Source organism: Canis lupus, chromosome 6 (genome assembly GCF_003254725.2).
Source record: "Canis lupus dingo isolate Sandy chromosome 6, ASM325472v2, whole genome shotgun sequence".
NCBI classification, from domain to species: Eukaryota; Metazoa; Chordata; class Mammalia; order Carnivora; family Canidae; genus Canis; species Canis lupus.
The window spans coordinates 8,505,642-8,532,852 of NC_064248.1; the positions used below are offsets into that span (position 1 = coordinate 8,505,642).

General features: G+C 46.8%; 1 protein-coding gene and 1 long non-coding RNA gene across 4 annotated transcripts; one reads left to right on the plus strand and one right to left on the minus strand.

Moving 5' to 3' along the window:
• Positions 1-3,338: 3,338 nt before the first annotated feature.
• Positions 3,339-11,273, minus strand: TRIM56 (tripartite motif containing 56). 2 transcript variants are annotated; one of them, XM_025425955.3, is made up of 3 exons: positions 11,140-11,273; positions 10,219-10,351; positions 3,339-10,125 (listed from the first exon to the last, which is right to left on the minus strand). In XM_025425955.3, exon 3 carries the CDS (start codon positions 10,122-10,124, stop codon positions 7,809-7,811), a length of 2,316 nt encoding a protein of 771 aa, XP_025281740.1. In that variant the 5' UTR covers position 10,125; positions 10,219-10,351; positions 11,140-11,273; the 3' UTR covers positions 3,339-7,808. The 2 variants fall into 2 exon arrangements, with proteins under 2 accessions (XP_025281740.1, XP_025281739.1); XM_025425954.3 differs by having other exon boundaries at positions 11,125-11,196.
• Positions 11,096-17,854, plus strand: LOC112646214 (uncharacterized). Of its 2 annotated transcripts, none has more exons than XR_004816496.2 (3): positions 11,096-11,231; positions 12,133-12,873; positions 13,057-17,854. It is a non-coding gene; the product is annotated as an uncharacterized LOC112646214 (long non-coding RNA). The 2 variants fall into 2 exon arrangements; XR_007411125.1 differs by lacking the exon at positions 11,096-11,231 and adding an exon at positions 11,285-11,394.
• The last annotated feature ends 9,357 nt before the right edge of the window (positions 17,855-27,211 follow it).

The following is a 27,211-nucleotide window of genomic DNA, read 5'->3' on the forward strand; positions in this document are numbered from 1 at the left end:
CAACTTCCCACATGACTCAGTCCTACCCCCAAAAGATATCTCTTCCTTGAAGCACAGCATCTCCTCAGCTTCCAGAGTCTTCCTGGCGGGAGAACCACAGAGCCTTGGAGGCAGAGAAGGGGACTGGGGGGTAAAGCAGGGGATGACGGACTCAGTTCCCCCTGCCTGGCACTCTGCAGAGCCGCCCGGATGAGGAGACGGTGTCTGGGAGTGCTGGCGCCCTGGCATAGGCAGGGCGTCCCTGTGTTCTAGCTGAGTTCCCAGAAGTAGGAAACCCATAGAAAAGTGATCTGGGAGGGGGGCAGTTCTGCCTTCCTTCAGCTTGGGGCTCAGTCCCGCACATAGTCTGGGGCACAGCAGGAAAGGAGGTGTTAGGGAGTGGGCCACAGAACAGCCCTGCCCCAGCTGTGCAGGGCCCTGGGGACAAGAGCCGGGCCTAGGCTCCCTAGTCCCCTTCTCTGCCCTCAAAGTCTCTGTGGTTCTACCAGGAAAAGTCTGGAAGCTGGAGAGCTGCATTTCAGGGCAGAAATATCTTTTGGGGGTGGAATAGGTTGATGTGGGAAGTCGGTAGGAAGAGTGATAAAGAACAACATCGACCAGAAGGGTTGGATGAGCAGGATGTGGCTTCCCTGGAAGGCCTCGTGAACAGCGCCTCCTGGGGGAGTGATGGAGAGCTGGCCCCAGACAGACCACAGCTGGCCTTGGCCTCTGCCCAGCCCCTTGCCCAGATCCCGGAGATCTTGTTCTCGGTGCATAATCTCCAACTTCACCTTCCTCATCTTTAAACCAGGGATGATAGTAATAGTTACCTTCTAGAGCAGTTGAGGGCCCTAAATGAGATAATACATGTAAAGTGCAAAGCAGGTAGGAAGGGGCCTGGCTCAGAGGAAATGTTCAATGGATATCATTCATTCATTCATTCATTCATTCATTCATTCATTCATTATCTACTATATCCCAGGCATTATTCTATGGGTGTAGAATAGATCAGTGCAAAAAACAGGCAAAAGCCCTGTCCTTCCCAGGGTGGCAACTGGAGAAGAAAAAAAAAAAAAGGTAAACAATACATAAACAGGACAAATAATTAAATAAAATAGTAGAAGTGGAAGTTTGAAGGACTGGGGTGGGAGGGACAGCAGAGTGGGATTACAGTTTTTGGATAACTTCACTCTTATTCATGCCTCCTTTCTAAGGAGGAGGGATAAACCCCTTTTGCCCCAGGGCCTGCCCAGGCCATGGAGTAGCCTGTTCCTCCCTCTGCTGACTAGGTTTTAGCACAAATTCACTCATTTGTTCTTTCAGCCAACAAATATTTACAGAACACCTGATTGTGGGATGCTCCATGTGAATGAGAAGTTCTTGTTCTGGGGAGGAGGGGACTGTGTGTGAATAATCTAGGTGAGAAAATGACTGGGGTCGCTGGCGGGGACAAGCAGATCTGTGTGCCCTGCATGATGACCTACAACCTCTGTGTCTCTCCCTCCCCCGGATTCGGGGGCTGTTTTCTGCTGGTAAGTTGATGGACTGTCCCTACCTTAGTGTTAAGGGGAGACAATTCTTTATGTCTGAGGGGGAAGAGACATTTTCTGAGACCTTTGAACAAAATCAACCAGAGAGCCCCATTCCTTTGCCCTCAGCAGTAGAGGAGGGATGCTGTGACCATCTGCCCAGTGGTGTGCCCAGCCCATGACATGTGCCCACCTCCCCGCCCCTACAGTGAGGCCCTTATAAGGAGGCTGGCCTCACCCTGGCCACGCAGTGAAGGGGAGAGAGGTCCCTAGAGTCTGTGGCCATGGCACCCTGCTGCAGACCCCAAGGCTGAGAGGGAAAGGAGCAGCCCCACTGTCTCTGGGGCTGCCTTCTCAACCACAGAGGAGGAGAGACCCAGATCTGAGGGAGGAGGTTTGGCCACATGGCCAGGAACCCCAGGCCGTGTGCGTCTGACCACAGAGGCAAATGCTCCGCCTTGGGGTCTGGAGCTGGGAACAGGCCGTTCTGCCCGCAGTTACCGCTCACATGGACCACGGCTGGCTGTGTCTCCTGCGCCCGGCCCCCTCCGCTGCTGAGTCATGCTCCCCAGGGCTCACAGAGGCGCCGGTCCAAAGCCCGGCTGAGTCATTCGATGATGAATTGTGGAATTCTTATTCAGGCTGTCACCGCAGCAGTGGTGGGCCCCGACCCCCCACCCCCTGCTTCCCCACCAAGCCACTCAAAACATTCTCTCCTCCGCTGTCTTTCCTTCTCCATTTTGCTCACCAAGCCCCCACCCGCCTCCCACCCCGCCCCCGCCAGTGAGCGCTAGACAGTGGGATGCTCAGAAGTATCTCTGAGTTTCCCTTCCTGTGTCTAGATTCCAGACTTATTATAGGGACAAGGGCCTGGTCTGTGAGCTTAGGAAAGAACCTCTGATCTCTTTCCATTCAGCTGTCACTGATGAACAGAGGGAGAGCGACTCAGTCTCGGGATTCAGAGTTGGCTGGGGTCAGAATTTAAATCTACTCATCACGAGCAAGCCTCACCACCTTTGGTGTCCCTCTCTGTCAAATCATGTTAATGATTCCTACTTTGTAGGTGGAGGTTTCTGGAAGCCGAGGGGTAGGAAGCACAGGTAGGCAGGCTCTCAGTAACTGCGATTCTATGTTGGACAAGGAAGCCAGAGGTTGTGTGAGTTAGAAACAACACCTGAGCTCCTTCCCCTCTGGCTCAGCACAGCCAGTGGCGGGGGTGGGGTGGTGGTGGTGGTGGTGGTGGTGGTGGTGGTGGTGGTGGTGGTATGTGTGTGTTTGCAGGAGCTCCTTGAGGGGTTCTGGAGACTAGTCAGAGCGGGCAGGGTTGGTTAGCAGGCAGATCTTCCTAGAACCCTGATACCTCCCAGCCCTGCAGGGCCCACTGTGCATGCTGGAAGGTGCCCACAGATCCTTGTTTGGTTCCTTCAAACCAGAAAACAAGCGGAGACCAGTGGTGGGCACAGGCACCCTGACTGGGGCCCCTGGCCTGCCTTCCCCAACCCCCAACACCTTCATGCAATTGTACTCCACATGACTGTGCCCACATGCAGTCTTACAGAACCAGGTCACCTGCTGGCTCCCGCCAAGGCTTATCCTGGAAGATTCACATCTCTGCCCAGGGGCCCCCTCTGTCTATAAGTGGGAGTGGAGGGACTGGGGAGGGCACATGCGGTGTCTGTACCAGTCACTCTGCTCCTACAGTGTCCTCCAAGGGCTGTGTGTTGGCATCTTTGGAGCTACAGCAGGGGTGGTCATGACATCTGGTGCCCTTTGCTCTCTGAGCTTTGGTGTTGACAGTTCCCCATAGTCATGAATCCATCTAAGAAAAGGTTCATGATTTTCCAATTTATTAAGAAACAGAAGAATGATATGAAGTATACAAAGGAAGGAAAGCTTACCGCGCAGATCCTTCGGCCCACAGCAACTAAGAAAAATTCACTGGGCTGACACCATGGGTACTGAGGTCCCGATTCTGTTTTCAGCCTCATCTCTCTCTTGGCTGCCAAGCCAACCAGTTCAAACTTTCTCCCAAGACAAGTCAGGTTATGTTCCCAAAACTCCTTCCTAATCACCTCCCTATATATAGGCCCTTCTCTACCTGGTCCTGAAGGTTCCTCACCTGGGGCTTCAGGTGAGGTCCTGCCCGACCCCACTGTACCTACTCCACTCCTGTAAAAGGCATCCATGGTCCCCAGAAAAACCTATTTTTGCTCCTATCCTGATTCATTTAATTAAACTATATTTGTGAACCAGTGGGCAGGCTGGTTCTGCTAGTTTGAGTCAAATCACCTATTTTCCTAAGCCTGCCACTGAACTTGATCTTTCTACGGCTCGATCGTCTTCTCGAGTGCGCTCCGGCAGCCCTCTGCCCCAGCTAGTCCCAAACCGCTACCCTCCCCAGCCCACCCCCGAGGCAGACCTGTTCAATCTCCACTTCATTTGCAGGGTATCTGCGCTCGTCAGCTGCCCTGCCACGGAGAGATGGTCCAACACCTGCTCTTGGCCCCCACCTGTTGAATCCTGCCCAGCCCAGATCACTGGCCGCACCAATGTCCTCGGAAGATTTCTGCCTTCCCTCTCAGACCTCCGCCCCTCTGGAATTCTATCTCTATAGCATGTATAAGAATGACAGGGCTTTATAGATACAGAAATAAGAAGATTACGATGGCGGGAGAGCTAGCCCCACCCAAATTATATTACCTCTAAACTATCAAAAGATCGGGCCACGCCTGCCATCTTGAACTTTTCCTAAGAGCCTACGGTTATCAGTCCTTTGTTGGCAGTCTGGTTCTCTGCTGGATTTTAGGAACAGCACTCTTAGCAGGCGAGCCATTGGTCCCCTCTGCTCCTATAGTTACTGCTGTGTCTTACATATGGCTTTTTCAAATAGCTGCTACAAAGCAAAACAAAACACCTCCTCCAAAGGAAAAACAGGTCATAACTCTACCTGGACCTTCTTGAGCTTTGACCTCACGATACGTTCATATAACATCCCCACGCAGGCTTCCATGTTAGAAGAGTCTAAGTTAGGTCAGTATGGGTCGGCTGAGCTTGCTCCTGACCCATACCTCAGATTTAAGCCGTATGTATGGTACACAAAGCACTTCCCCGTGCTCCTCACCCAGGACTCACAAACAACCCTGTGAGGTGGGTGTGGTGCCTAATGTGATCCTCATGTTACTGCTATACCAACTGAGGCTCAGAGAAGTTAGGAAGCTAGCCCAGATCACACAGCTATTTCATAGAGGAGCCGGCACTCAACCCAGGTCTCTGCTGTCTCATTCCCTCCCCTTTATGAGACACAAAGACTATGGGAGAAGTTTTCTACTCCCTCTCTCTCTACCCAAACCACATGCTTCTTTCACCAGTATATCCACAACCTCGAAAGTCCCAGACACAAAATGGGATGATTGATCAAGTTAATGGTCATAGTCCAACGCAGGGTGTGTGTGTGTGTGTGTGTGTGTGTGTGTAGTGTATGGGGGAGGTGTTGTATCTTTCAGGATGTTCCTGGTTTCGTAACATCTGTAGTTTAACCAAGAACTTTCTCGTGGTGCTGAGTGGTCCTAGGTCATGGTTACAGTTTTGCTCCCAAATTATGCTCAATGCTGCATTTCCCTTCCCTCTCACATTTTGTCAGTGTGTTGTGCCTTCCTACCCCTGTCCCTTAATGAGGAAAAGTTAGTACTTTCATCATTCTTCCAATGCCCACCTTCCCAGGATTCCTACAGCTTCCAGGAAAGTCATGTGGTCCCTGCAGCTCTAGAAGGTATATGATCCCCCAGAGCCTATGACCCACCAGGTCCCCCTTCACACACAAGCAAGGCACCCCAATCTCATCTCTTGTGTGACCCAGAGCTGGGCCACCCCCTGGGAGGTTTAGGTGGACTGTGTCCACAGTGCCCCCTACCAGAGATTTCCCACCAGCCAAGATTTTAGACAACTTGGTTGGCTGGGGCTGAGACATCTGAAGTGTCCTTTTTCTAGGCATTAATTCATTTCACAAATGTTCATTGAGCACCTACTATGAGCCATTGCTGTGCTCTCTGCAAGTAGAGCTGCAAAGAAGAGAAAACATTGTCCCCATCCCCATCCCCATACAACTCACCCTACACAATTGGTTCCGTAGAAACACCACTTGGCTTCCAATTGGTCTGAATTAGTTGGTGAGCTCAGCAAGAACTTCCCCTGCCTTGGGGACACCCCACAATGATCTGATCACCCCAGAGGACTCTGTGACCTCTGCATACGTCCCCAGGGCAGGTTTCATGGTCATTCACCAGACAGGCTCTTCTTCCCTGTGGGGCCCTGGCCAGTTGGGATTCTCCCCCAACTCCTGCCTCTCCTTCAACCGGACAGTCTCATTTGTGCTAACTGACACATTCATTTGCAAATCCAATAGCTATTCTCGAATATCATTTATAGAGGTTTATTTTTTTGATGCAAATATTCAAGCATATATGTTATGTAATGGTCAATAATAACTGAAGTAGGAATGTGTATATATGAGTAACAGCACGAAAGGACCAGAACCCAGTCTCCCAAATCACTATTTACAAATGTTGAACCTATTTCCACTCGATAACTATTCAGAAATACTTTTACCTTGTTGCTATCATTATGTGATCATCATTCCAAATTCTCTCTCTCCCTTTCTCTCTCTTTTTTTTTTTTTGCTGTGATTGCATCACATAGCATCATATTTTTCAAAATAGTTCTCATAGTTGTCATATGTGAAGGCAATAGCTCATCGTCTTAATAGACCACAATCTTCTCGCCTGTCCCCCACAGCCAAGCAGTTTCCAATTGATGACTGTGATATAGAGGTGGCCACAAATATCTCTGTGCAAATACTTTCTTTCTTTTGAATTATTTTCCCAGAATGTATTCCCCAAAGTGAGATAACTTAGTCTTACAGTCATTTCTTTCTACCTTTGTCAAGTATTGCCAAACTGCTCTCCAAAAAAGCATGACTCCCTGGTGCCAGGAGTCTATTTCTCCACGACATATTTTTAAAATGTATTTCTGATGGATGCAAGGGGTTGACTTTATTTGATTGTTTCCTAACGCTGGTCTGTGTGAGTTACCTCCTGGGGGCCAGCCTGTTTGGTCTTCTGAACCAAGTAGATCTCTTGGTCACTGCTTCTACTAGAGGCTCATGGTCCTTATTCGGACCAATTCTACATAGCTTCCTCCCCTTAACTGGTTTTCCTTTCATCTTTCAGTATTCTTTGCTGTGCAAATGTCTGAAGTTCTTATATAATTGAATTTATCTGCTTGACATTGATGATTTTCCCTATTGCTTCAATGAATGAGCAATGACCTCTCCAGAAAAGGGGCTTCTTCTCCCCACTCCTAATGCCCTGCGCTTTCCCTCTGGACTTGTCCAAAATCCCTCTGGTTCCCATGAACATTCCATCGTTCACAATCCCTACATTAAATTCCCTTTGGTCGTCTCAAGACAGCCCCTGGCTCAACATGTCCACCTCGGTTCTGGCTCTGCCACTGCCCATGCAAGAGACCAGTGGTCACAGCTCACCTCCAACGGAATCCTTCCCTGTAGATTTCATTCCTCCTCCCGGCCCAGACCCACTACTGACTTCTCAGGTTTTCCAGCTGGTTTGGCCCCATGGCCCCACACCTAGCCCTCAGGACTAGAACTAGGTTATTTCCCTCAGCAATAACAGCCTACCTGAGGGCAAATCCCGTCACCCTTCAGTTCAGCCAAACGAAGGCCAGATTTTCTGTCCTTCACTGGGGGACACCATGACCAGAGGAGCCTCTACTTCCTGGCTGCGGCCATTTCAAAATCCTACGCCTCTTATGACCTGGCGTCCCCCTGAGGGGAAGCTGGGTTCTCAACTCTCTTCCAGAAGGCACACACCTGACATACCCTGAGCCCTGCTTGGCTTGGAGGATTCCTTCTACCAACCCTCCCTGAGCCACTGCATTGGGGAATGGTTTCGAAGAACGCAAATTGGCACAGGGTTACGAATTTCAGAAACCTAATCTATAAGGGCATCAGCAGAGGCAGACAGTCACCCACAAAAAGCAGGAGGCCTAGGTAGCCCCCGGCACCCTCCTCCCCTGTTTCTGAGAGCCGTGGTCATACCACCGCCCTTGGTCCCATCCCTGCACACCGAAGAGGGGTTGGCAGTTTGGCACTTCACATTGAAAGGTTGCCAGCCCCTGCCCTCCGGGAAATGCCCTCAGCCACCACATCCCATGGCAGCCTTGCCTCCATCGTCCCTCCCTACAGCCCCCCCACCCCTCCCCCAGACCCTCCCCAGTCCTAGCCCTTTAACTATCAGGAGAGCGGACCCGAAAGACATGGATGGTCCCGTTACTGAGAGACACGACCAGATGCCTGCCGTCCACCATGGTGGTCACTCTGGGCTTTTCCAGGCCGTGATAAGCTGTCAGGAAGTCGCCCAGCAGTGACCCCTTCGGATCTAGGATCACCACCTTGTTGACCTCGCGAAGGGTCAGAAAGATGTAGCCTTTCTTATCTACAGACACAGAGCCTGGCTGGCAGCCGTGCAGGCCTGGCCCCCGGTACTCCCCAATCACCTGGCCCAGCCCATCACAGACCACCACACTATTCTGCTGCCAGTCGGAGCCAACAAAGTTGCCCTGGGGGCTGGTGGTCAGGAACACCAGTGCCCGCAGGCCCCTGTTAGCCTTGCCCCCCGGGATAAACCGGGTGGCCAGGCTGCCTTCCATGTTGTACACCTCCACGTGGCCTGACACGCTCACGGCCACCCGGTCCCCACTTGGCATCGCAGCCACAGCGTGGCTGGCCTGGGAGAGGCTCAGGGCCCGGCGCCACTGCACTTCGCCATCAGGGCTGATGAGGTAGAGCCTTGCACCAGCCGAGAAGGCCACTGCCCCCTGCAGGGCGGCCACGCTGCACGGGGAGCAGCCCTCAGGGACGGGTACCGCGCCCCTGTAGTCACCGCTGAGGGAGAAGCGCTTCAGTGCCCTGTTCTGCTCGTCGGCCACCAGGATCTCCCGGGGGCCAAAGGGACAGAGCCCTGTGATCCGAGGAGACCGCTTGTCTCCAGGCATCCGTGTGGGGAAGCTGCAGGAAAAAATGGGCCTGGGGAGGAGGCCAGAGCCCTCCAAGTTCAGCCCGGGTGCTGGGCTGGGCTCCCGGGAAATTGACTTGAGCCTGCCTTTGAACTTCCTCTTTTTGTTGGATCTGCCACCCCTTGGGGTCTGGGCTCCTTCATCTTCTAGGGGTGTCTGGGCTCTGCCCTCTTTTGGGGTCTGGGCTCCATCTTCCTGGGGTGTCTTGGCTCTGTCCTCCTTTGGGGTCTGGGCTCCATCTTCCTGGGGTGTCTGGGCTCTGTTCTCCTTTGGGGCATAAGCTCCATCCCTGCTCTGGGGCTGGATTGCACCTTGTCTCTCTGACTTGGCTCCATCCTCTCTGCGGCTCTGAGTTTCATCCCCTCCCTGGCTTCCAGCTTCATCCTTCCCACTGTCTTTCTGGGGCTGCTGCTCCTCAAAGGAGAGCCGTAGCAGGCGGCAGTTCTTGTCCAGGAGCCCAGGATGGAGCTCCAGCTGGGGCAGCAGGCAGGGGGCTGGCCCAGGCATCCAGGGACAACCCTGCAGCTGCCGGAGCCTCTGGGCAATCGCCCCTTCCAGCGAGAGTATCTCAGCCTCGCGGCCCAGGCTGAGCACCCGACGGGCAAAGGCAGCCGCAGCCCTGGCCACTTGCTCCCGGCTCTCCAGCTCCCCCAGTCTCTCCCGAGCAGCCTCCTCGGCAGCCTCCACATGGGCCCGTAGCTGCCCCAGCACCTCCTGCTTCTGGGCCAGGAGGGCCCGGAGGACCCCCTCAGCCACCTCCTCCACCTGTGTCCCCACCTTAGCAGCTTGCTCCCGCAGACGGGCCAAGGCTTCCTTTTCCACCATCCGGGCGGACTCGAGCTCAGCCAGGTTGTTGTCCACACCTGCCAGCAGCTCCTCCAGGCCTGGCCTCCGGGCGCGCACAGCCTCAGCCAGTGGGAGGCAGGGGTGGTCCAAGTGGGGGTCCAGGCGGCACTCGCGGCACAGCAGCTGAGAGCAGGGCTGGCACAGGAAGCGCAGAGCCTCCCCGGGGTGCTGGGGGCACTGGGCCGCCTGGCGCTCCCGGGCCTCCTCGTCGTACCAGCCTGCCCGGTAGCCCACCAGGTCCACCACCCGGTGGGTGTGGGTCTGCCGGGTGCAGCGGTGCCCATCAGCACAGGCCTGGCACAGGTCATCCGCACAGTCCAGGCACCGGGCCGTGGCTGGCCCCCCTGTGCCGGCCCCCCCCATCAGGGGACACAGCGCACAGGCTGGCTTCCCCGCGCGCAAGTCTCCACCAGCCCGGGCCCTCACCAAATCCAGCAGCCCGTTGACAAAGAAGTTGGTCTTGAAGGCGGCCACGCCTGCCGGTGGCACAGGCACCGTCTCCCGGCACTCGGGGCATCGGAGGTGGCCGCCCTCGGCCAGCTGGGCCAGGCAGTCCTGGCAGTAGGTGTGCAGGCAGGGCAACGTTTTGGGTGCCCGAAGCTGCTCCAGACATATTTTACAGGCCAGGAAATCGCTGCTCAGGGCTTCCAGTAGGGAGGGCGAGGATCCCTGGGAAACCATGCTGCAAGCGAGGGGTCAGGGTCAGAGGGCAGAGGGTACCTGCCAGCCTGCCTCTCCCCCCATCCTCAAGCCCCACCAGGTTCTGGGGTCTCACCTGAATGGCCAGGAATCTTCTTCTGATCTTGCAGAGCTTGTGGCCACTTGCTCTTGAGCTAGGGAGCTCCCCCGCTCCGTACATACATTCAACAAAAGTGCAAAAGCAAACACTGCTTGCCTTGTGCCTAGGGCTGTGAGAAATGATAAGACCAAGAAGTCCAGCCTTAGGGAGTTAAGAGTGAAATGATTAGCACCCCAGGGTGACAGGCCTATAGCTAGTGTGATGCTAGCCCTGTGTGAGTGGTCCTGAGGTCCTGCTAGGGGCAGGTGCTGGGGTGGGGGCAGGTAGAGAGGACACAGGGGAGGGTCCAGCGGGAAGCTGGAGCAGGATACGGGGGCCCAGTTCCTGCATCCCACATACACTAGACCCTGGAAGCAGCACCTGGTGGGGGCCCTCCTTCTACTGGACTTCCTTGGTAGGGGTTCTGAAGCAGAAAGAAGGCAGGCTATGGGGAAGGGGCTGTCCTGCTGTCCTTCTAGCTGCTAAACCTCGGGGCCACCAGAGCCTGTGCCTCATCTGCTAGAGGCCTTTCTGCCTGCCTCCTGCAAGGGGCTTCTGCTTTCCTAGAAGCCTCTGGAAGGGGGAGCTGTGTGGGTCCGTGACTCTCCCCAGATGCCAGCACAGTGGAATAATCCCCCAGGAAGAGACTGCGGTGAGGGAGTGTCCCCCAAACTTCTGGGGAGTGGGGGCCGGGAGGCGAGGCCAACAGAGGGACAGAGGGTCTCTCCCAGGTAAGCATCAGGCCTCTGGTTCCAGAGTGGGGCGATCTGTGCCGCCCCCCTCCCTTCTCCTCCCGCCTTCCGGGCCCCTCCCCTCCCCTCCCCCTTCCTCTTCCTCCCGCTCCCTTCCCCCCATTCCCTCCAGCTCAGCTCCTCCTTCCTCTGCCCTCCCGGCCCTCCTTACCGGGCCTGAGCTGACCTTGGGCTCCAGGATGGGGAGTGGGGAGCCCCCCGAGGCCAGGACGCTGCTGTGGCTGGGTGCCTGAGGGAGAAACAAAACTGAAACTAATGGTACTTCTGCAACTTCCGTCCCCAGCCCGGGACACCGACTTGCACGGCTTCAGGCCCCGCCTTCTTCCCTACCCCAGCCCGGATCTCTTCCTCAGGAGGGGGGCCTTTACCCTGGCCGCCAGGCCCCTCCTGCAGGCCCCGGGGGCTGGGTGGGCCTCCCCAGGTGGGCCTGCCGCCTCTAGCCTCTGGATCCAGCTCAGCCAGCTAAGTGTATTTGTGGCACACGCAGAGGAACTGCCTGAGGACGAGTCCTCTGAGGGGAGAAATTAGAGATCCTCCGTGATTCAGAAGCAGTAACTAGAGCCCAGTCCTAGGGCCAGGTCTCCAGTGAGGCAGCATAGCTGTAAATCCAGTCCTAGGTGTGGCCCTTCATGCCACAGACTTTTGCAGAGCCAGGACAGAGGCATTGGAACCAGATGAGGAGCTTTGGAGCTGATAAGTCAGCGAAGGCTTCCTAGAAGAAGCATCACTTGAGTTGAGCTTGAAGGGCACGCAGGATTTTGGGAAGAACACAGGGAAGAACATTCTGGGAATCTAGTACAGCAAGCCCGTGGGTACAGAGGAATGAAATACCCTCAACCCTTCCCAGTGGCTCCAAGTAATTTGGGATGGTTTACGGGGAAGGGGACATGTGAGCGACATCAGGTGAGGTTATGGAGGGAGGCAGTGGCCAGATCGTAGAGGATCTTCTATTCTCTGTGATGGAGTCTGTGTTTTATCCAAAAAGTCAAAAGAAACCATTGAAGGATATTTTCCCCCATATCTTATGAAGAATTTGAAGCACAGAAAATGTTGAAGGAATTGCCACAAACACTCATATACGTACCACTTAGATTCTACAGTTAAGAAACAACCATTGATGTATTATGTTGTCTATCAGTGTGCCTCCCTCTGTTCACAGTGGCAGAATTTCAGCAGGACATTGACCCAAGGAAAGCTCATTCTGGCAGCAGGGTCCAGGTAAAACGTGGAAGGATCTGGAGCCGAGATGGTGGCCATAGGACCGAGAAGAGGGTGGAGGATGGGATCCTTATAAGGCCGCTATTGTTGAAAGCAACGAAGCCCTCGGCGCTGGTGACAGGTGCTGGGGAAGGAAGGTGAAGGAAGGAGGCAGGCTTTGAGGTCTGGAGGTCAGAAGGGAGGATAAGGCTGAGGACACTGAGGCTTGTGACCTTTCTATACTCTTCTGTGGTTTTGATGAAGTCTTACAATAGTGCCCAGAGCGAGAAGAGCAGGGCTGAGATGGCATCATGGGGACCAGACATTTCAGGGCAAACCAGGGTGGGGGTGGGGGCGTGAAGGAAGCTGAGAAGTAGTGGCCAGAGAAGCAGGTGGGAACCCTAAGAGAGAGAAGATTGCAGGAGCCATGCTAGGGAATGCCCCACTTCCAGAAGACGGAGGTGGTCAACTGCTGCAGACCAGCCAGTCTAGCCAACAGATGGACATATCAGTACATGTGTGTCTACAAGCATATGCACACACCTGCATGTGTGTATGGCCTCTGTGTGTGATTCTTTATGAACACCAGGAGCGATCCGTCAGACGTCTACTGTAGCCAGACAGCTGCCGTGCACTGTGGACCATACAGAGATAAACAGGATATGTTCCCCACTCAAGAGGAGTTTTCAATCTAATAGGAGAGGTGAGAATTTTTACATATTGCAATATGAGAGAGCAAGGCAAATGTCAAAATCATCATCTCAGTGGCTTCTTTTTATTGGGTATTTACTGTGAGCATGGCACGGGTGTTGAAAACACAACCTGGTTTATTTATTTCTTTTTTAATTTTTAAAATATTTTCTTTATTTATTCATGTGAGACACAGAGAAAGAGGCAGAGACATAAGCAGAGGGAGAAGCAGGCTCCCTGCGGGGAGCCCGATGTGGAACTCAATCCCAGGACACCGGGATCATGACCTGAGCCCGAGGCAGATGCTCAACCCCTGAGCCAGCGGTCCCCACAACCTGGTTTAATCGTCATGATAATCTGCTGACATAGGTAAGGTTATTGCCTCTGCTTTACAGATGAGGAAGCTAAGTTACGGAGAGAATAAGTCCATCACCCAAGGTCACATCAAGTGCCATGCCAATATGAGAGAGGGAGAGTGGTTTCTCCCAGAAGGATGGTGGTAGTGTGGGAATCAGGAGGGCTTTGTGGAAGAGGTGGCATTACAACAGCCTCCTACCCTGCCTCCCCAAACCCTGAATAATTGCTTACAGCACCTACGGTGTACAGCTGGGCTCCAGGAAGACAGTTTCTTCCGCAGAGAACAGACTCCTAAGCAAACGCATAACTCACCTCCAGCGAAATGATAAGCATTACCACAGAGACACACATGAGAGTGGGGTGTGCAGATTCTCCCTGGATGCTGGGGGTTCCTCAAGATAACCCCAGGGGGGAAGGAAGGCCTTTCACGGTGGCAGTTGTTTTTTTTTTTTTTTTTTTTTTTTTTTTTCAGTTGGTTTGATAGAACTGGAGTGCAAGGGTCTGGAGGGAAGTGATAGGAGATGGGGCTGGGGAGGCAGAACAAAATTTAAAATTACCTGCCTAGGGCAGCCCGGATGGCTCAGCGGTTTAGTACCTGCCTTCGGCCCAGGGTCTGATCCTGGAGACCCGGGATTGAGTCCCACATTGGGCTCCCTGCATGGAGCCTGCTTCTCCCTCTGCCTGTGTCTCTGCCCCCCCACCCCCACCTCTCTCTCTCCCTGTGTGTCTCTCAGGAATAAATAAATAAAATCTTAAAAAAAAATAAAATTACCTGTCTAGAATCCTAGAAAGCCTTAAAGCAGTGAGTCACCATTTATAGGATTTTCATTAAGAAAGTGAGATTTGTGATGTAGGTACTTGGGGAGGGTGAGCTGAGCAAACATGTTTAATCTTAATTTATATCAATAATAGGGATCATGTAAACTTTAAAACACTCCTATCATCATTGTAACAAAAGAACTTTTTTCCTGTGTTTATTTCCTTTGGTCTCTGTTCCTATGAATATATTTTACTGTAATTATATTTATAGCATGCTTATACTTTTTGTTTACTTACCTAACAATGTTATGTCAACATTTTCTGTGGGATTTTTTTTGCTATTTACTTATTTATTTTAGAGAGGGAGAGGGGCAGAGGGAGAGAGAGAGAGAGAGAGAGAGAGTCTTAAGTAGACTCCCCGCTGAGCTTGGAAACCTACAATTCGGGGTTCAGTCCCAGGACTGTGAGATCATGACCTGAGCTGAAATTGAGAGTCGAACACTTAACCGACTGAGCCACTCAGATGCCTCAACATTTTTGGTGTTTCTATACATTCTTCATAATTATTTTTTAATATTTTTTCTTTCTTTATTTATGATAGTCACAGAGAGAGAGAGAGAGAGAGAGAGAGAGAGGCAGAGACATAGGCAGAGGGAGAAGCAGGCTCCATGCACCGGGAGCCCGACGTGGGATTCGATCCCGGCTCTCCAGGATCAGGCCCTGGGCCAAAGGCAGGCGCCAAACCGCTGCGCCACCCAGGGATCCCACATTCTTCATAATTATTACTGTTAACAGCTGCATAAATTATATGCTGTAATGTACTTAACTGTTTAGCAATATGCTGTTAAGCCAGCTTTCCCTCTTAGCAGTTTCCATGATGTAAATAATGGTGTAAATATTCCCAGTAGGGCTGATTTCATGCTCCCAATCATTTAACAACTGGCTGCAAAATTCCTAAAATTTAACAATGAGCTTTCAGGAGCCAGTCATCTTTGGAAGCTTTTAGAATCTTCTCTTTGTCCCCAGTATTCTGCATTTAGCAGCAAGTAGCGTCATGCTGAGCATTTATTGGGCTCTTTCGGTCTCAAAGCACATTTTCCTTCAGGTCTGGGAAATTCTCCTGTGTTGTTGAGGATTCTCTGCCCTTGGTTTCTCCGATTTCTCCTCCATTTCCCTCTCTGGAACTTCCACCATTCAGATGCAGGACCTCCCAGATGGGTCCTCCAATTTTGTGTTTTCTTCCATTTTCTATTTCTGTCTTATTGTACTACTTTCTAGAAGATTTCTTCAACTTAAGCCTCTAACTATTGTGTTTTTCAAATCTGCTGTCACAGTTTTATTTTATTTTATTTTATTTTATTTTATTTTTATTTTATTTATTTTATTTTATTTTTTGCTGTCACAGTTTTAATTAATGAGTATCCTATTTTTATTATCATTTTTTTGTAATAATACAAAAATAATACTCCCTTTCTGAGGACATGAATGTGGTGTGTGTGTGTGTGTGTGTTTCCTTTACTTTGGGTGGTTTCTGTTTACTCCCAAGTAGCTGTTTCTTCTTCCCTTCCTTCCTTCACCTTTTCCTCCCTCCCTCCCTCCCTCCCTTCCTTCCTCTCTTTTCCGGTGAATGTACAATTTATTATTTTATTTTATTTTATTTTATTTTATTTTTTTAATTTATTATTTTATATTTTAAAATTAGCATTCTGAGGTAGAATTTACACACAGTTAAAATCACCTATTTAAGTATATGGTTCTGTGAGTTTTGACAAATGCATATCGTTACTCATTATCAACACAATCATATATGGTACAATATAAAAAAAAGGAAATTGACTTTGGGACCAAATTGTTAACTAGATTGTAGACTTTATTCATTTTTCACCTTGTGTGTATGTGTCGTGTATAGTTCTATGCAGCTTTATTAAAAGTGCAGATGCATGTAATCACCACCATAATCAACATGCAGAACTACCCCATCAACACAAAGAAACTCCCTTCCCCCATCCCTAACTCCTGGCAGCCAGCCAGTGAGCTGTTGCTCACCTCTATAATTTTGCCATTTCAGGAATGTTACATAAATAAAGTCATAAAGCGTGAAACCTTTGGAGATCTATCCAAGTTATTATATACATGTCAATGGTTCATTCCTTTTCTTACAGGATAATATTACATTGTTTGGGAACTCAGTTTGTGTATCCATTCTCCTCTTGGAACACATTCAGATTGTTTCCAGTTTGTACTACTACAAATATAGCTACTGTAATAATTTCTCTACTGGTTTTCTGTTTAAGTTTTTAAGTCTCTGGGATAGAGGCTTAGAAGTATGACTTCTCGGTTGTGTGATAAGCATCGGTTTAATTTTAAAAGAAACGGCCCCAGGATTTTCCGGAGTGATTGTACCATTTTATCTTCTCATCAGGAATGTATGAGAGATTCAGTTTTTCTACATCATCACCAACATTTAGTTTTGTCAGATTTCTTTATTTTAGTTCTAATAGGTGTGACATCTCATCATGGTTTTAATTTGCATTTCCCTAATGGCTAATGACGTTGACTATCTTTTCACATGCTGATTTAACCATCCATATATCATCTTCTGTGAAATGTCTGTTCTTTTGCCAATTTTTTTTAAAGATTTTATTTACTTATTTCTGAGAGACGCACAGTGAGAGAGAGAGAGAGAGGCAGAGACACGGGCAGAGGGAGAAGCAAGCTCCATGCAGGGAGCCCGACGTGGGACTCAATCCCGGGACTCCAGGGTCACGCCCTGGGCCGAAGGCAGGTGCTAAACCGCTGAGCCACCCAGGGATTCCCCATCTTTTGCCAGTTTTTTAATTAGAATTTTATTATTATTATTATTATTATTATTAGAGAGGGAGAGAGACAGAGGGGAGGAGAGGAGGGGCAGAGGAAGAGAGAGAGAAAAATCTCGTTTTTGTTTATTGCTAATTTATGGAACTATAACTGATTTTTATATTTTGATCTAGGATCTATGGCCTTGCTAAATTCACTTATTAGTTCTAATAGATTTTTTCTTCTTTTCATCAGTTCCTTAGGATATTCTTTGTATAAGGCCATGCAATTTATGAATAAAGACAGTTTAATTTCTTCCAAGGATCCATTTCTTTAAAAGTAATCCGTATACCTTTAATATTTTTCTTTCCTTTTTGTACTGGCTGGCATCCACAAAAAATGTTGAATAATAGTGGTAAGAGCAGGTGTTCTTTTCTTGTTTTTGGTCATAGGGGAAACGCAGTCAGTCTTTCATCATTAGGTATGATGTTAGCTGTATGTTTTTGGCAGATGTCTTTTATCAGATTGAGGAAATCCCCTCTATTCCTGCTTTGTTGAGAGTCTTGAAGCTTTTAAAAATCATAATGAGAATTGAATTTTTCAAATTCTTTTTCTGCATCAGTTGAGAAAATCATGCATTTTTCCTTTGTTCTATTAATGTGATGTATTATTTTTAGAGTTCAAGCAACGTGGCATTCCTAGAATAAACTCCATTTAGTCATAGTGTATAATCCTGTTTATGTGTTGTTGGGTACAGTTGGACAATATTCTGTTGGGACACCTGGGTGACTCAGTGGTTAAGCGGCTGCCTTTGGCTCAGGGTGTGATCCTGGAGTCCTGGGACTGAGTCCCACTGAGTCCCAGACAGTTTCCCTCTGCCTATGTCTCTGCCTGTCTCTGGGTCTCTCATGAATAAATAAATAAAATCTTCAAAAAAAAATTTTTTTGTTAAAAATTTTTGTGTCCAGGTACACCTGGCTGGCTCAGTCAGAACATGAAACTCTTGATCTCGGGTCATGAGTTCAAGTCCCATATTGTGTGTAGAGATTACTAAAAATAAATCAATAAAGACAAAAAAGTGAGTTCATGAGTCATATTGGTTTATTATTTTATTTTCTTGTCATGTCTTTGTCTGGCTTTGATATCAGGGTAATATGAACCTTATAAAAGGTTAGGAAGTGTTCTTTTCTCCTGTTTACTGAAAGGGTGTGTATAGAATTGGTATTATTTTTTCCCTAAAAGTTTGATAGATTCTTCAGCGAAGCAATGTTAGGCCTCGACTTTTCTGTGTGGGAAGGTTTTAAAATTATTCAATTTTTTTTTTCAGGCTATTGGTCAATTCAGATTTTCTTAATAGAGACAGTTACGGTAATTGGTGTGTTAATAGGAATTTGTTCATTTCATCTACGTTGCCTAATTTGTTTACATACAACTTTTCATAATGACCTCTATAATGCTTTTATTATTTAGGGTCTGTAGTAACTTCTCTGACATTACTGATTTGGGGAATCTGTGTCTTCTTTCTTTTTTTCTTGGTCAGTCTTGCTATTTGTTGATGTTCTCAAAGAACCAATTTTTGTCTCATTGATTTTTCTCTATTGTTTTTCTATGTTCTATTTCATTGATTCCACTCTGATTTTTATTATTTATTTTCTTCTACTTAGTTTGGGTTTGATGTGCTCTTCTTTTTCCAGCTTCTTGAGATGGAAACTTACATTATTACTCTTAGAGCTGTCTTATTTATTTATTTATTATTTATTTTATTTTAAAAAATTTATTTATTTGAGAGAGAGAGTGAGTGAGAGAGAGAGAGAGAGAGCACAAGCCAAGGGAGAGACAGAGAGAAAAGCAGATTCCCCACTGAGCACGGAGCCCAACATGGGGCTCAATCCCAGAATCCTGGAATCATGACCAGAGCCAAAGGCAGTTAACCAACTGAGCCTCCCAGGTGCTTCTGTCTTTTTTTTTTTTTTTTTAACATACATATTTAAAGCTATACATTCCCCTTTAAGCATTGCCTTAGCTGCTGCATTTAGTGGGTATTCTAGTAAATGTTTAATGACTAGGTCCAGGTGGGGGATGGGTGGGGGAGCCTTGTTTTACAACATTTGCCAATTTCTGTTGCATTCACCAGAGGGGGCACCTGGGAGGCTCAGTTGGTTAAGCTCTGCCTTTAACTCAGATCTTGCTTTCAGGGTCCTGGGATCAAGCCCCAAGTGAGGCTCCCTGCTTTGCTGGGAGTCTGCTTTTTCCTCTCCCTCTGCCCCTCCCTTTGCTTATGCTCTGTCTCTCTCAAATAAATAAATATAATCTTAAAAAAAATACTCCCACCATGATTGATTTCAGGCTATCAGTGTGAGGCCACTGAACACGCAATTGGGGAGGGACATGCACAACTGGAGCTGCCAGCTGGCTCCAGTACACCACTTTCTGTATCTTATCAATTTTGATATTTGTATTTGTCTTTTCACCCAATTCCAGATATTTTCTCATTTCCCTTGTGATATCTTCTTTGACCCACCGTTAGTTAGAAGTGCATTGTTTAATTTCCAAATATTTGGAAATTCCCAGATTTCTTCCTCTTGTAGATTACTAATTTAATTCTGTTGTTAGAGAAAATACTTTGTATGATTTTAACCCTTTTAAATTTACTCAGACTTGATTTATGGCCTAGCATGCAGTTTATCTCAGAAAATGTTTCATTCATGCTTGAAAAGAACAGATGCTCTTCTGTTGCTGGTGGAGTGTTGTGTGTATATATTTGTTAGATCAAATTGGCTGATAGTGTTGTTCAAGTCTTCTATATTCTTATTTATTTTCTGTTTAGTTGTTTTGATAATTTATAACAGAGTATCAAAATCTCAAACTTTAGTGGTTAAATTGTCTATTCAGTTCTGTCAGTTTTGCTTTATGAATTTGGGGGCTCTGTTATTAGATACCTATACAATTATAAGTTTTATGTCTTCTCGTTATCATTGTGAAATGTTCTTCTTTGTCTTTATTTTTGTTTTAGTTTAAAAAACTTAATAAGAAATTGATTTAAACAACAATATAATTGACTTGAAGAGAAAACTACCTCAGATCCTTTAAAAGTAATTTAGTACTATGATACACACACACACACACACACACACACACACACTGGAATATTACTCAGCTATAAAAAACGAATGGGATTTTGCCATTTGCAATATGAATGCATGTAGAGAGTATAATTCTAAGTGAGATATGTCAGAGAAAGACAAACACTCTCATATGTTGAATTTAAGAAACAAACAAATGAACAAAGGGAAAAAGAGACAAACCACCAAAAAACCTCAGCATCTGAAATATAGAGAACAAACTGGTGGTTACCAAAGGGTAGGTGGATTGGGGGATGGGTTAAATAAGTGAAGGGGATTAAGAGTACATGTATCCTGATCAGCACTGAGTAATGTATAGAACTGTTGAATCACTATATTGTACACCTGAAACCAGTATAACCTTTTAAGTCAATTATACTGAAAAATTTTTTTTAATTTTAATTTATTTATTTGAGAGAGAGAGAGAGAGAGCATGGACAGGGGGAAGGCAGATGGAAAGGAAGAAGCAGACTCCCAGCTGAGCATGGAGCCCAACTTGGCGCTCGATCCCAGGACCCCCAAATCATGACCTGAGCTGAAGTCAGAGGTTTAACGGACTGAGCCACCCAGGCATCCCAATTATACTGGAATTTTAAAAATAAATAAGTAGGGATCCCTGAGTGCCTGAGTGGTTTAGCACCTGCCTTTGGCCCAGGGCATGATCCTGGAGACCCAGGATCAAGTCCCACATCAGGCTCTCTGCATGGGGCCTGCTTTTCTCACTGCCTGACTGCCTGTGTCTCTGCCTCTCTCTCTCTCTCTCTCTTTCTCATGAATAAAGAAATAAAATCTTTAAAAAAAAAAAAATGAATAAGTAAATAGACATTTTTTTGTAAATAGACATTTTTTATCAAAAAAAATAAAACTAATTTGTCACTACTTAAAGACATTGCCATATGTGTAATACAGCTACATAGAAAAAAAGTTTTAAATTTGTCTTTGATTTTACAAGGACAAAAACCATTGAACTTCTCTTAACAAGATATACAGGATTTTTTTTAAGATTTTATTTTTAAATAATCTCTACACTCAACATGGGATCTAACTCATGACCTGGAGATCAAGAGTCACATGCTCCACCGACTGAGCTAGTCAGGTGCCCCCAAAATATGCGGGAATATTTTTGTTATTGTTTTTGTTAAACAGCAAGAGCTAACAACTTATTGGAATATAATAATGAGAGTTAAATGATCTCTTCTCCTCCTGGGTTCCTTGTTACACATATGTTAGTACGCTTGTCATTGTTCCTCAGTCTCTGAGGCTCTGTACATTTTTCTTCAATCTTTTTCCTCTCTATTCTTTGGATTGGATAATTTTAATCCCCTTGTCTTTGAATTGACAGATTCTTGCTTCTGCCGTCTCAAATTGGCTGTTGAATGCTTCTAATGAAATTTTCATTCCAGTTATTTTACTTTTTAACCATAGAATTTTCATCTGGTTCTTTTTTTTTTTTAAGTAGTTTCTGTTTCCCTGCTGAGATTTTCTATTTTTTGACTCACTCTCATCAGTGCAATCCCTTGAATTCTTTGCAAATATTCATAATAGCTGCTTTGAAGTGTCTGCTAAATGCCACATCTGGGCCCACGCAGAATTGGTTTCTGTTGCCTACTCTTTTCTCCTGAGTATGGGTCACACTTTCCTATTTCTTTGTGCATCTTGGAGCATTTGATGCTGAGGGTTGTTGCTGATGCTGCTGTTGCTTAGCAACTTAACATAAGACATAAACTGGACTCCCAGATGTGTGTGGTCATTGGTATCTCTACTCTGGTTCTTCTGTTCTCATTTATTCTAGTCTAACTTTGAGATCTCCTGGTGTCTGCAGAGCTTAGTTGCCGGTCAGTCAGTGATTTGGGCAGAGGTTGTGCTCACGTACCTAGACCCCGTAAGGCTTCCACCTTCTGCCAAATTCCCAGAGTGTAGGCTGGGGAGCATGTTTGGGGTTCAGCTATCCTTATGTCTCCCTCCATTTTTATATTGTGCTGGGCTGCCTCAGTTTCCTGGAGGAAACCAACATGCTGGTATCACGGGATCCTCAGCAATACTTAGATCCCAGACAAGTATCATTAAAAAGAACCATTAAAGTGGTGCCTGGGTGGTTCAATCAGCTAAGCATCTGCCTTTAGCTCAGGTCATGATCCCAGGGTCCTCGGATGGAGCCCTGAGTTGGGCTCCCTCCTCAGCAGAGAGTCTGCTTCTCTCTCCCCCTCTGTCTCTCTTCCCTGCTCATGCTCTCTCTGGCGCATTCACTCTCTCAAATAAATAAATAAAATCTTTTTTTAAAAAAAGAAACATTAAATTCTAAAGGTAGTGATGCCGTTAAACAGTTTAAAATGAAATTATTGTGTAACATTCACTTAAAAGCAAAATTATAGTGCTAGACCCTGCCTGCAGTCCTGGTTTTGGTGCTTCTGCCATCCAGCAGAGCAGACAATGTGGGTTTGATGTCTGCTTAGGCCTGTGACTATCATAAACCCATCAGGCTGGATGTGTTCACATCTGATGAGAAGCATGACTGAGACATAGCTCCTGCTGCAAAGAAATCATTCCCTCCTCTGGCTGTCACCATGAGACTGGTGTCCGACTTCCAGCTCACCTTCTAGATAGTAGAGCTGGCAAACTCAGTCCTGATATTTGTTGTCGGCATGAAGCTGGAATTCAGTCAGGGTTATAGGAACCAGAGTTGGTTCACTTCAAGTCACTCAAAAATCCATCCTGTCCCTGGTCAGCCCTTGTGGCCCAATGCCAAAGACCCCATGATCAGATGCCCAGTGACAGAAAAACCTGCCTTGCAACTCAGGGTTGACACTAGCTGCTGCTTCTTCTTCTTCTTCTTCTTCTTCTTCTTCTTCTTCTTCCTCCTCCTCTTCAAAAAGACAAGTATCTTTTTGAGGGGCAACTGTCATCACAAATGTACCTTCAGCAATCCCTTCTTTTTCTTTTCTTTTTACCTTTTACACCCCCTAAACTTTCTGACATTTTGTTTATTATTTTTTAAGGTCTCAGCCTCACAGTGGTAAGGAAGGTCACTTCTTAATAGTTAGAAACTTAAAAAGGTCAGGAATATCCCTGAGATAAGATTTCAATTGACTTATAGGCACAGCAGGTGAAATTTCATGAAAGGCGTTTCTTGGCCTTGGTTCTACACTCAGGATAGAAGAACAGTAATAGAGGCTTTTAAAAATCCAAGCCTTGGGACGCCTGGGTGGCTCAGGGCGTGATCCAGGGTCCGGGGATTGAGTCCCACATCACACTCCCTAGAGGGAGCCAGTGCTCAACCACTGAGCCACCCAGGCGTCCCTAAATAAATAAAATCTTTTAAAAATATAAAAATAAAAATTCAAGCATTAACTCCTTTGGAACATTTCCACATAGAAGGTAATTTTTTCATCTTAGTTTGGAAAATATTGTATGCCTTAAGAGGTTTATGTGTGTTGATTTACACCCTTTGTAGCACCTGTACAAATAACCTGGCCAGCATTAAATGTGTCCCCCGCGACATTTGACACCATGGATCACTCCCTTTTCAAAATGCACTCCTTTAACACGGGCCTAGCCTTCTTCTCTGACCACTCTGGTCTGCTCCAGAGCTTCTCTTTCTCTGCCCGCTTCCCGGTTAGCCTTGCCCCTGCACACCCCAGACCCACCAGCACCATCTGCTCTGAGCTGTCATTGCCACCCAGGCCCACCAGAGGGAGCTCTGTCCCCGCTGAATCTAACTGTCTAGTCTGTGTTGTGATCCATCACCAAGCAGCCCAGACAAACCACCTATCGTTGTTTCTGGGATTTGGGGGATGCCTGTCAGCCTGCAGGCTGCTCCTGCCAATCATAAGAGGCCCTGTGCTCTCTATTCAGATACACCCGCCCCCACTCCACTTCCCTGTTGTACTAGGGAGGAATCCCTAGGAATCTCTCCCAAAGATTCCCCTCTACAGGGCTTCAGGTGCAAAATCTAAAAGAGCACCAAAACAACTCCACAGTAATAGACATAAATGATATTTTAATGCAATATTTAAAATAAAAGTCAGGGGCACTTGAGTAGCTCAGTGGTTGAGCATCTGCCTATGGCTCAGGTCGTGATCCCGGGGTTCTGGGATAGAGTCCCACATTGGGCTCCCTGCATGGAGCCTGCTTCTCCCTCTGCCTATGTATCTGCCTCTCTCTGTGTCTCTCATGAATAAATAAAATCTTAAAAAAATCAATGCAAAAAATCCATAATGAGCAAAATATCCAATTTTTATTTTTTAAAAAATTTTAATAAAGATTTTATTTATTCATGAGAGACACAGAGAGAGGCAGAGAGACAGGCAGAGGGAGAAGCAGGCTCCATAAGTGGGACTCGATCCTGGGTCTCCAGGATCAGGCCCTGGGCCAAAAGCAGGCGCCAAACCGCTGAGCCACCCAGGGATCCCAATATCCAATTTTTAAGTAAGGACTAAATCAGAATTACTGATTTTTCCTTTGGCTCAGCCCTCCCCTGCTGGGGTTCACTCCCTACCACCTACTCAAGGACTTTTCTTCTATATTTGCTTCTGTCCTGCAAAATCACCTATTCCTCTCTCCCCTAGATCCTTCTTTATTTTTTTTTCCTAGATCCTTCTTTAGCATATTTCCTGTCTTAAAACAAAAGAAAAACAGTCCTCTGCCTGACCTCACATGCCCTATCATTCTCTGCTTTGTTTTCCTTTTTCTCTTGAACTGACTACAATCAGGCTTTTGTTCCCAACACCCCCTGGAAGCTGTTCTGGCCAAGGTCACCAAGTCGACCTGCACCTTATTGGTGCTCCTCTCATTTGGAGGAGGATTTGGCAGAGAAGATCAACCTTTCCCTGGAACTCTTTCCTCTTGGCAGCTTGGTCTCTTAGCTCTCCCAGTTCTCTTCCTATCTCCCTGCCTACTGTCTTTCCTGGGTTCTCCTATCTTTCTGGATCCTAACCATCAGAGTGCATTGAGACCTCTGCTCTGTCCACACTCCTTCCCGAGGTAATTTCACCCAGTTCCATGGCTCCAAATGATCTTATATCCTTGATAGGATGGTGATTTCCAAATCTCATCCCTAGACCCACCCTTTCTCCTCACTTCCAGACTCATGCCTGATTGCTCCCCTGGACATTCCACTTGTAAGTCAAAGACTCAGTTCTTGACATGCTCCCCCATCCCAGCCTGCTGCCTCCATCCCAGGCATCTCCATCTCTGTAATAGAATTCTGTCTTCTAGTTGTTGAGGCCAAGCACCTTGCAATCATCTTTGATTCCTTTTTCCTTTCCTTTTTATTCTTTTTATTTTTTAATTGAGATACAATTGAGATAGAACATTGTATTAATTTTAGGTGTTGCTAAAAAACAAAATTGAGGGGTGCCTGGGTGGCTCAATTGGTTAAGTGTCTGACTTTGGTTCAGGTCACAATCATAGAGTCGTGATTTGAGCCCCCTGAGTGCGCCATGCTGGGTCTAGAACCTCATTAAGATTCTCTCTCTCCTTCTCCCTCTGCCCCTCCCCTCAAAAATAGATTTCAAGGATTTTATTGATTTTGTTCTATGACTTATGCATTGGGCAGCATCCAGTCTAGCGTATAAAACAAAATGAAGGATTTTTATAGCCAGAAGAGGGTGGGAACAAGGAAGTTATATTAGGGCAAAAAAGTAGGTTGACTGGGGCACCTGGGTGGCTCAGTGGTTAAGCAACTACATTTGGCTCAGGTAGTGATCTGGGGTCCTGGGATCAAATCCCACATTGGGCTCCCTACGGGGAGCCTGCTTCTCCCTCTGCCTATGTCTCTGTTCCTCTCTCTGACTTTCATGAATAAATAAATAAAATCTTTTAAAAACGTGGTTGACTATTTCAAGGTTACTTGGTGCTGATCAGGTGATTCCTGAATGACTGGTTTAAGGTCCCATTTCTGTGACAGCCAAAACTGTTTAATAATTAAGTCTTGATTTGGTGCCATGGGGCTTAGACTTCATTTTGGGCCTGGGTCTTATTTCTGATAATGTACAACATAATGATTTGATACATGTATATATTGTGAAATGATTATCACAATAGGCTTAGTTAATGTCCATCACTTTACATAGCTACAATTTTTTTCTTGTGATAAGAAGTTTCCAGATTTATTCTCTTAGCCACTTTCAAATATATGACACAGTATTGTTAACTATAGTCACCATCTTGATTCTTCTTTTTCTGTTGCATTGTGCATCCAGTCCATTAGCAAACTTTGTCAGCTTTACCTTCAAAGTTTACCCTGAATCCAGCCTCTTCTCCCTACTTCCTGCCTGAATTGCTGCAATAACCTCCTCACTAGCCTCCTGCTTTCATTCTTGCCTCTCTCTGATATTTGCAAGGATGTGCTAGTGTCTCATAGGTTTTATAAATGCCTCATGTGTGCTTGAGAAAACTGTATGTATGTTCTTTAAATTTCTGGGACCAGAACTTTATTTTATGTCCATTACAACAAGCTTATAACCGTCCTGTTCAACTCCTCTATATTCTTCATGCAATGGTTTTTATCTGTCTGAGATATTAATCACCAACACATGCTCTTATAAATATCTCACTAAGGCTATGAAACTGTCCATTCCTTTTCATATTTCTGTCAGTTGATTTATATTTTAAGCTATATTAAATCTATACTCATTTAGAATTATTATATATTTCCAGTCAAATGATCATTTTTACCATTGTTATGATAATATCACATGCTAACATCAACTAAGACTTTATATTATAATGCTTTCTGCCTTAAAGTCTTTTTGGTTTTTGAGTTCTCAGTTCCTCTTTCATATCTTTCTCCTAAGAAAATACCTATCTTTAGCCTAAACCTGAAATGGAATCTTTGAATAAACCATTGTTAAACATGATCCGGTGACAATTTGTTATACATATTAATGTATTTGAGATTATCTTTATGCCAAGAAGTAGAAACTATCTATATTTGAGAGCACATATGGGGCATTCACAGACATTGATGGTGCACTAAGTTACAAAGGAATTTTGGCAGATTCCAATGGCTCTGCATGATGGTGACTGTGGTTTCTGGTTATGGTGAATAACTTTAAGAGCAAAAGCTAACTAACAGGGGATCCCTGGGTGTCTCAGCGGTTTAGCGCCTGCCTTTGGCCCAGGGCGTAATCCTGGGACCCAGGATTGAGTCTCACATCAGGCTCCCTGCATGGAGCCTGCTTCTCCCTCTGCCTGTGTCTCTGCCCCCCCCCCCCCGTGTCTCTCATGAATAAATAAATAAAATCTTAAAAGAATAAGCTGGGATCCCTGGGTGGCACAGCGGTTTGGCGCCTGCCTTTGGCCCAGGGCGCGATCCTG

Bases quoted from the DNA above. Each gene is read 5' to 3' on its own strand.
- TRIM56 (XM_025425955.3), bottom strand. From the start codon at position 10,124: ATGGTTTCCCAGGGATCCTCGCCCTCCCTACTGGAAGCCCTGAGCAGC.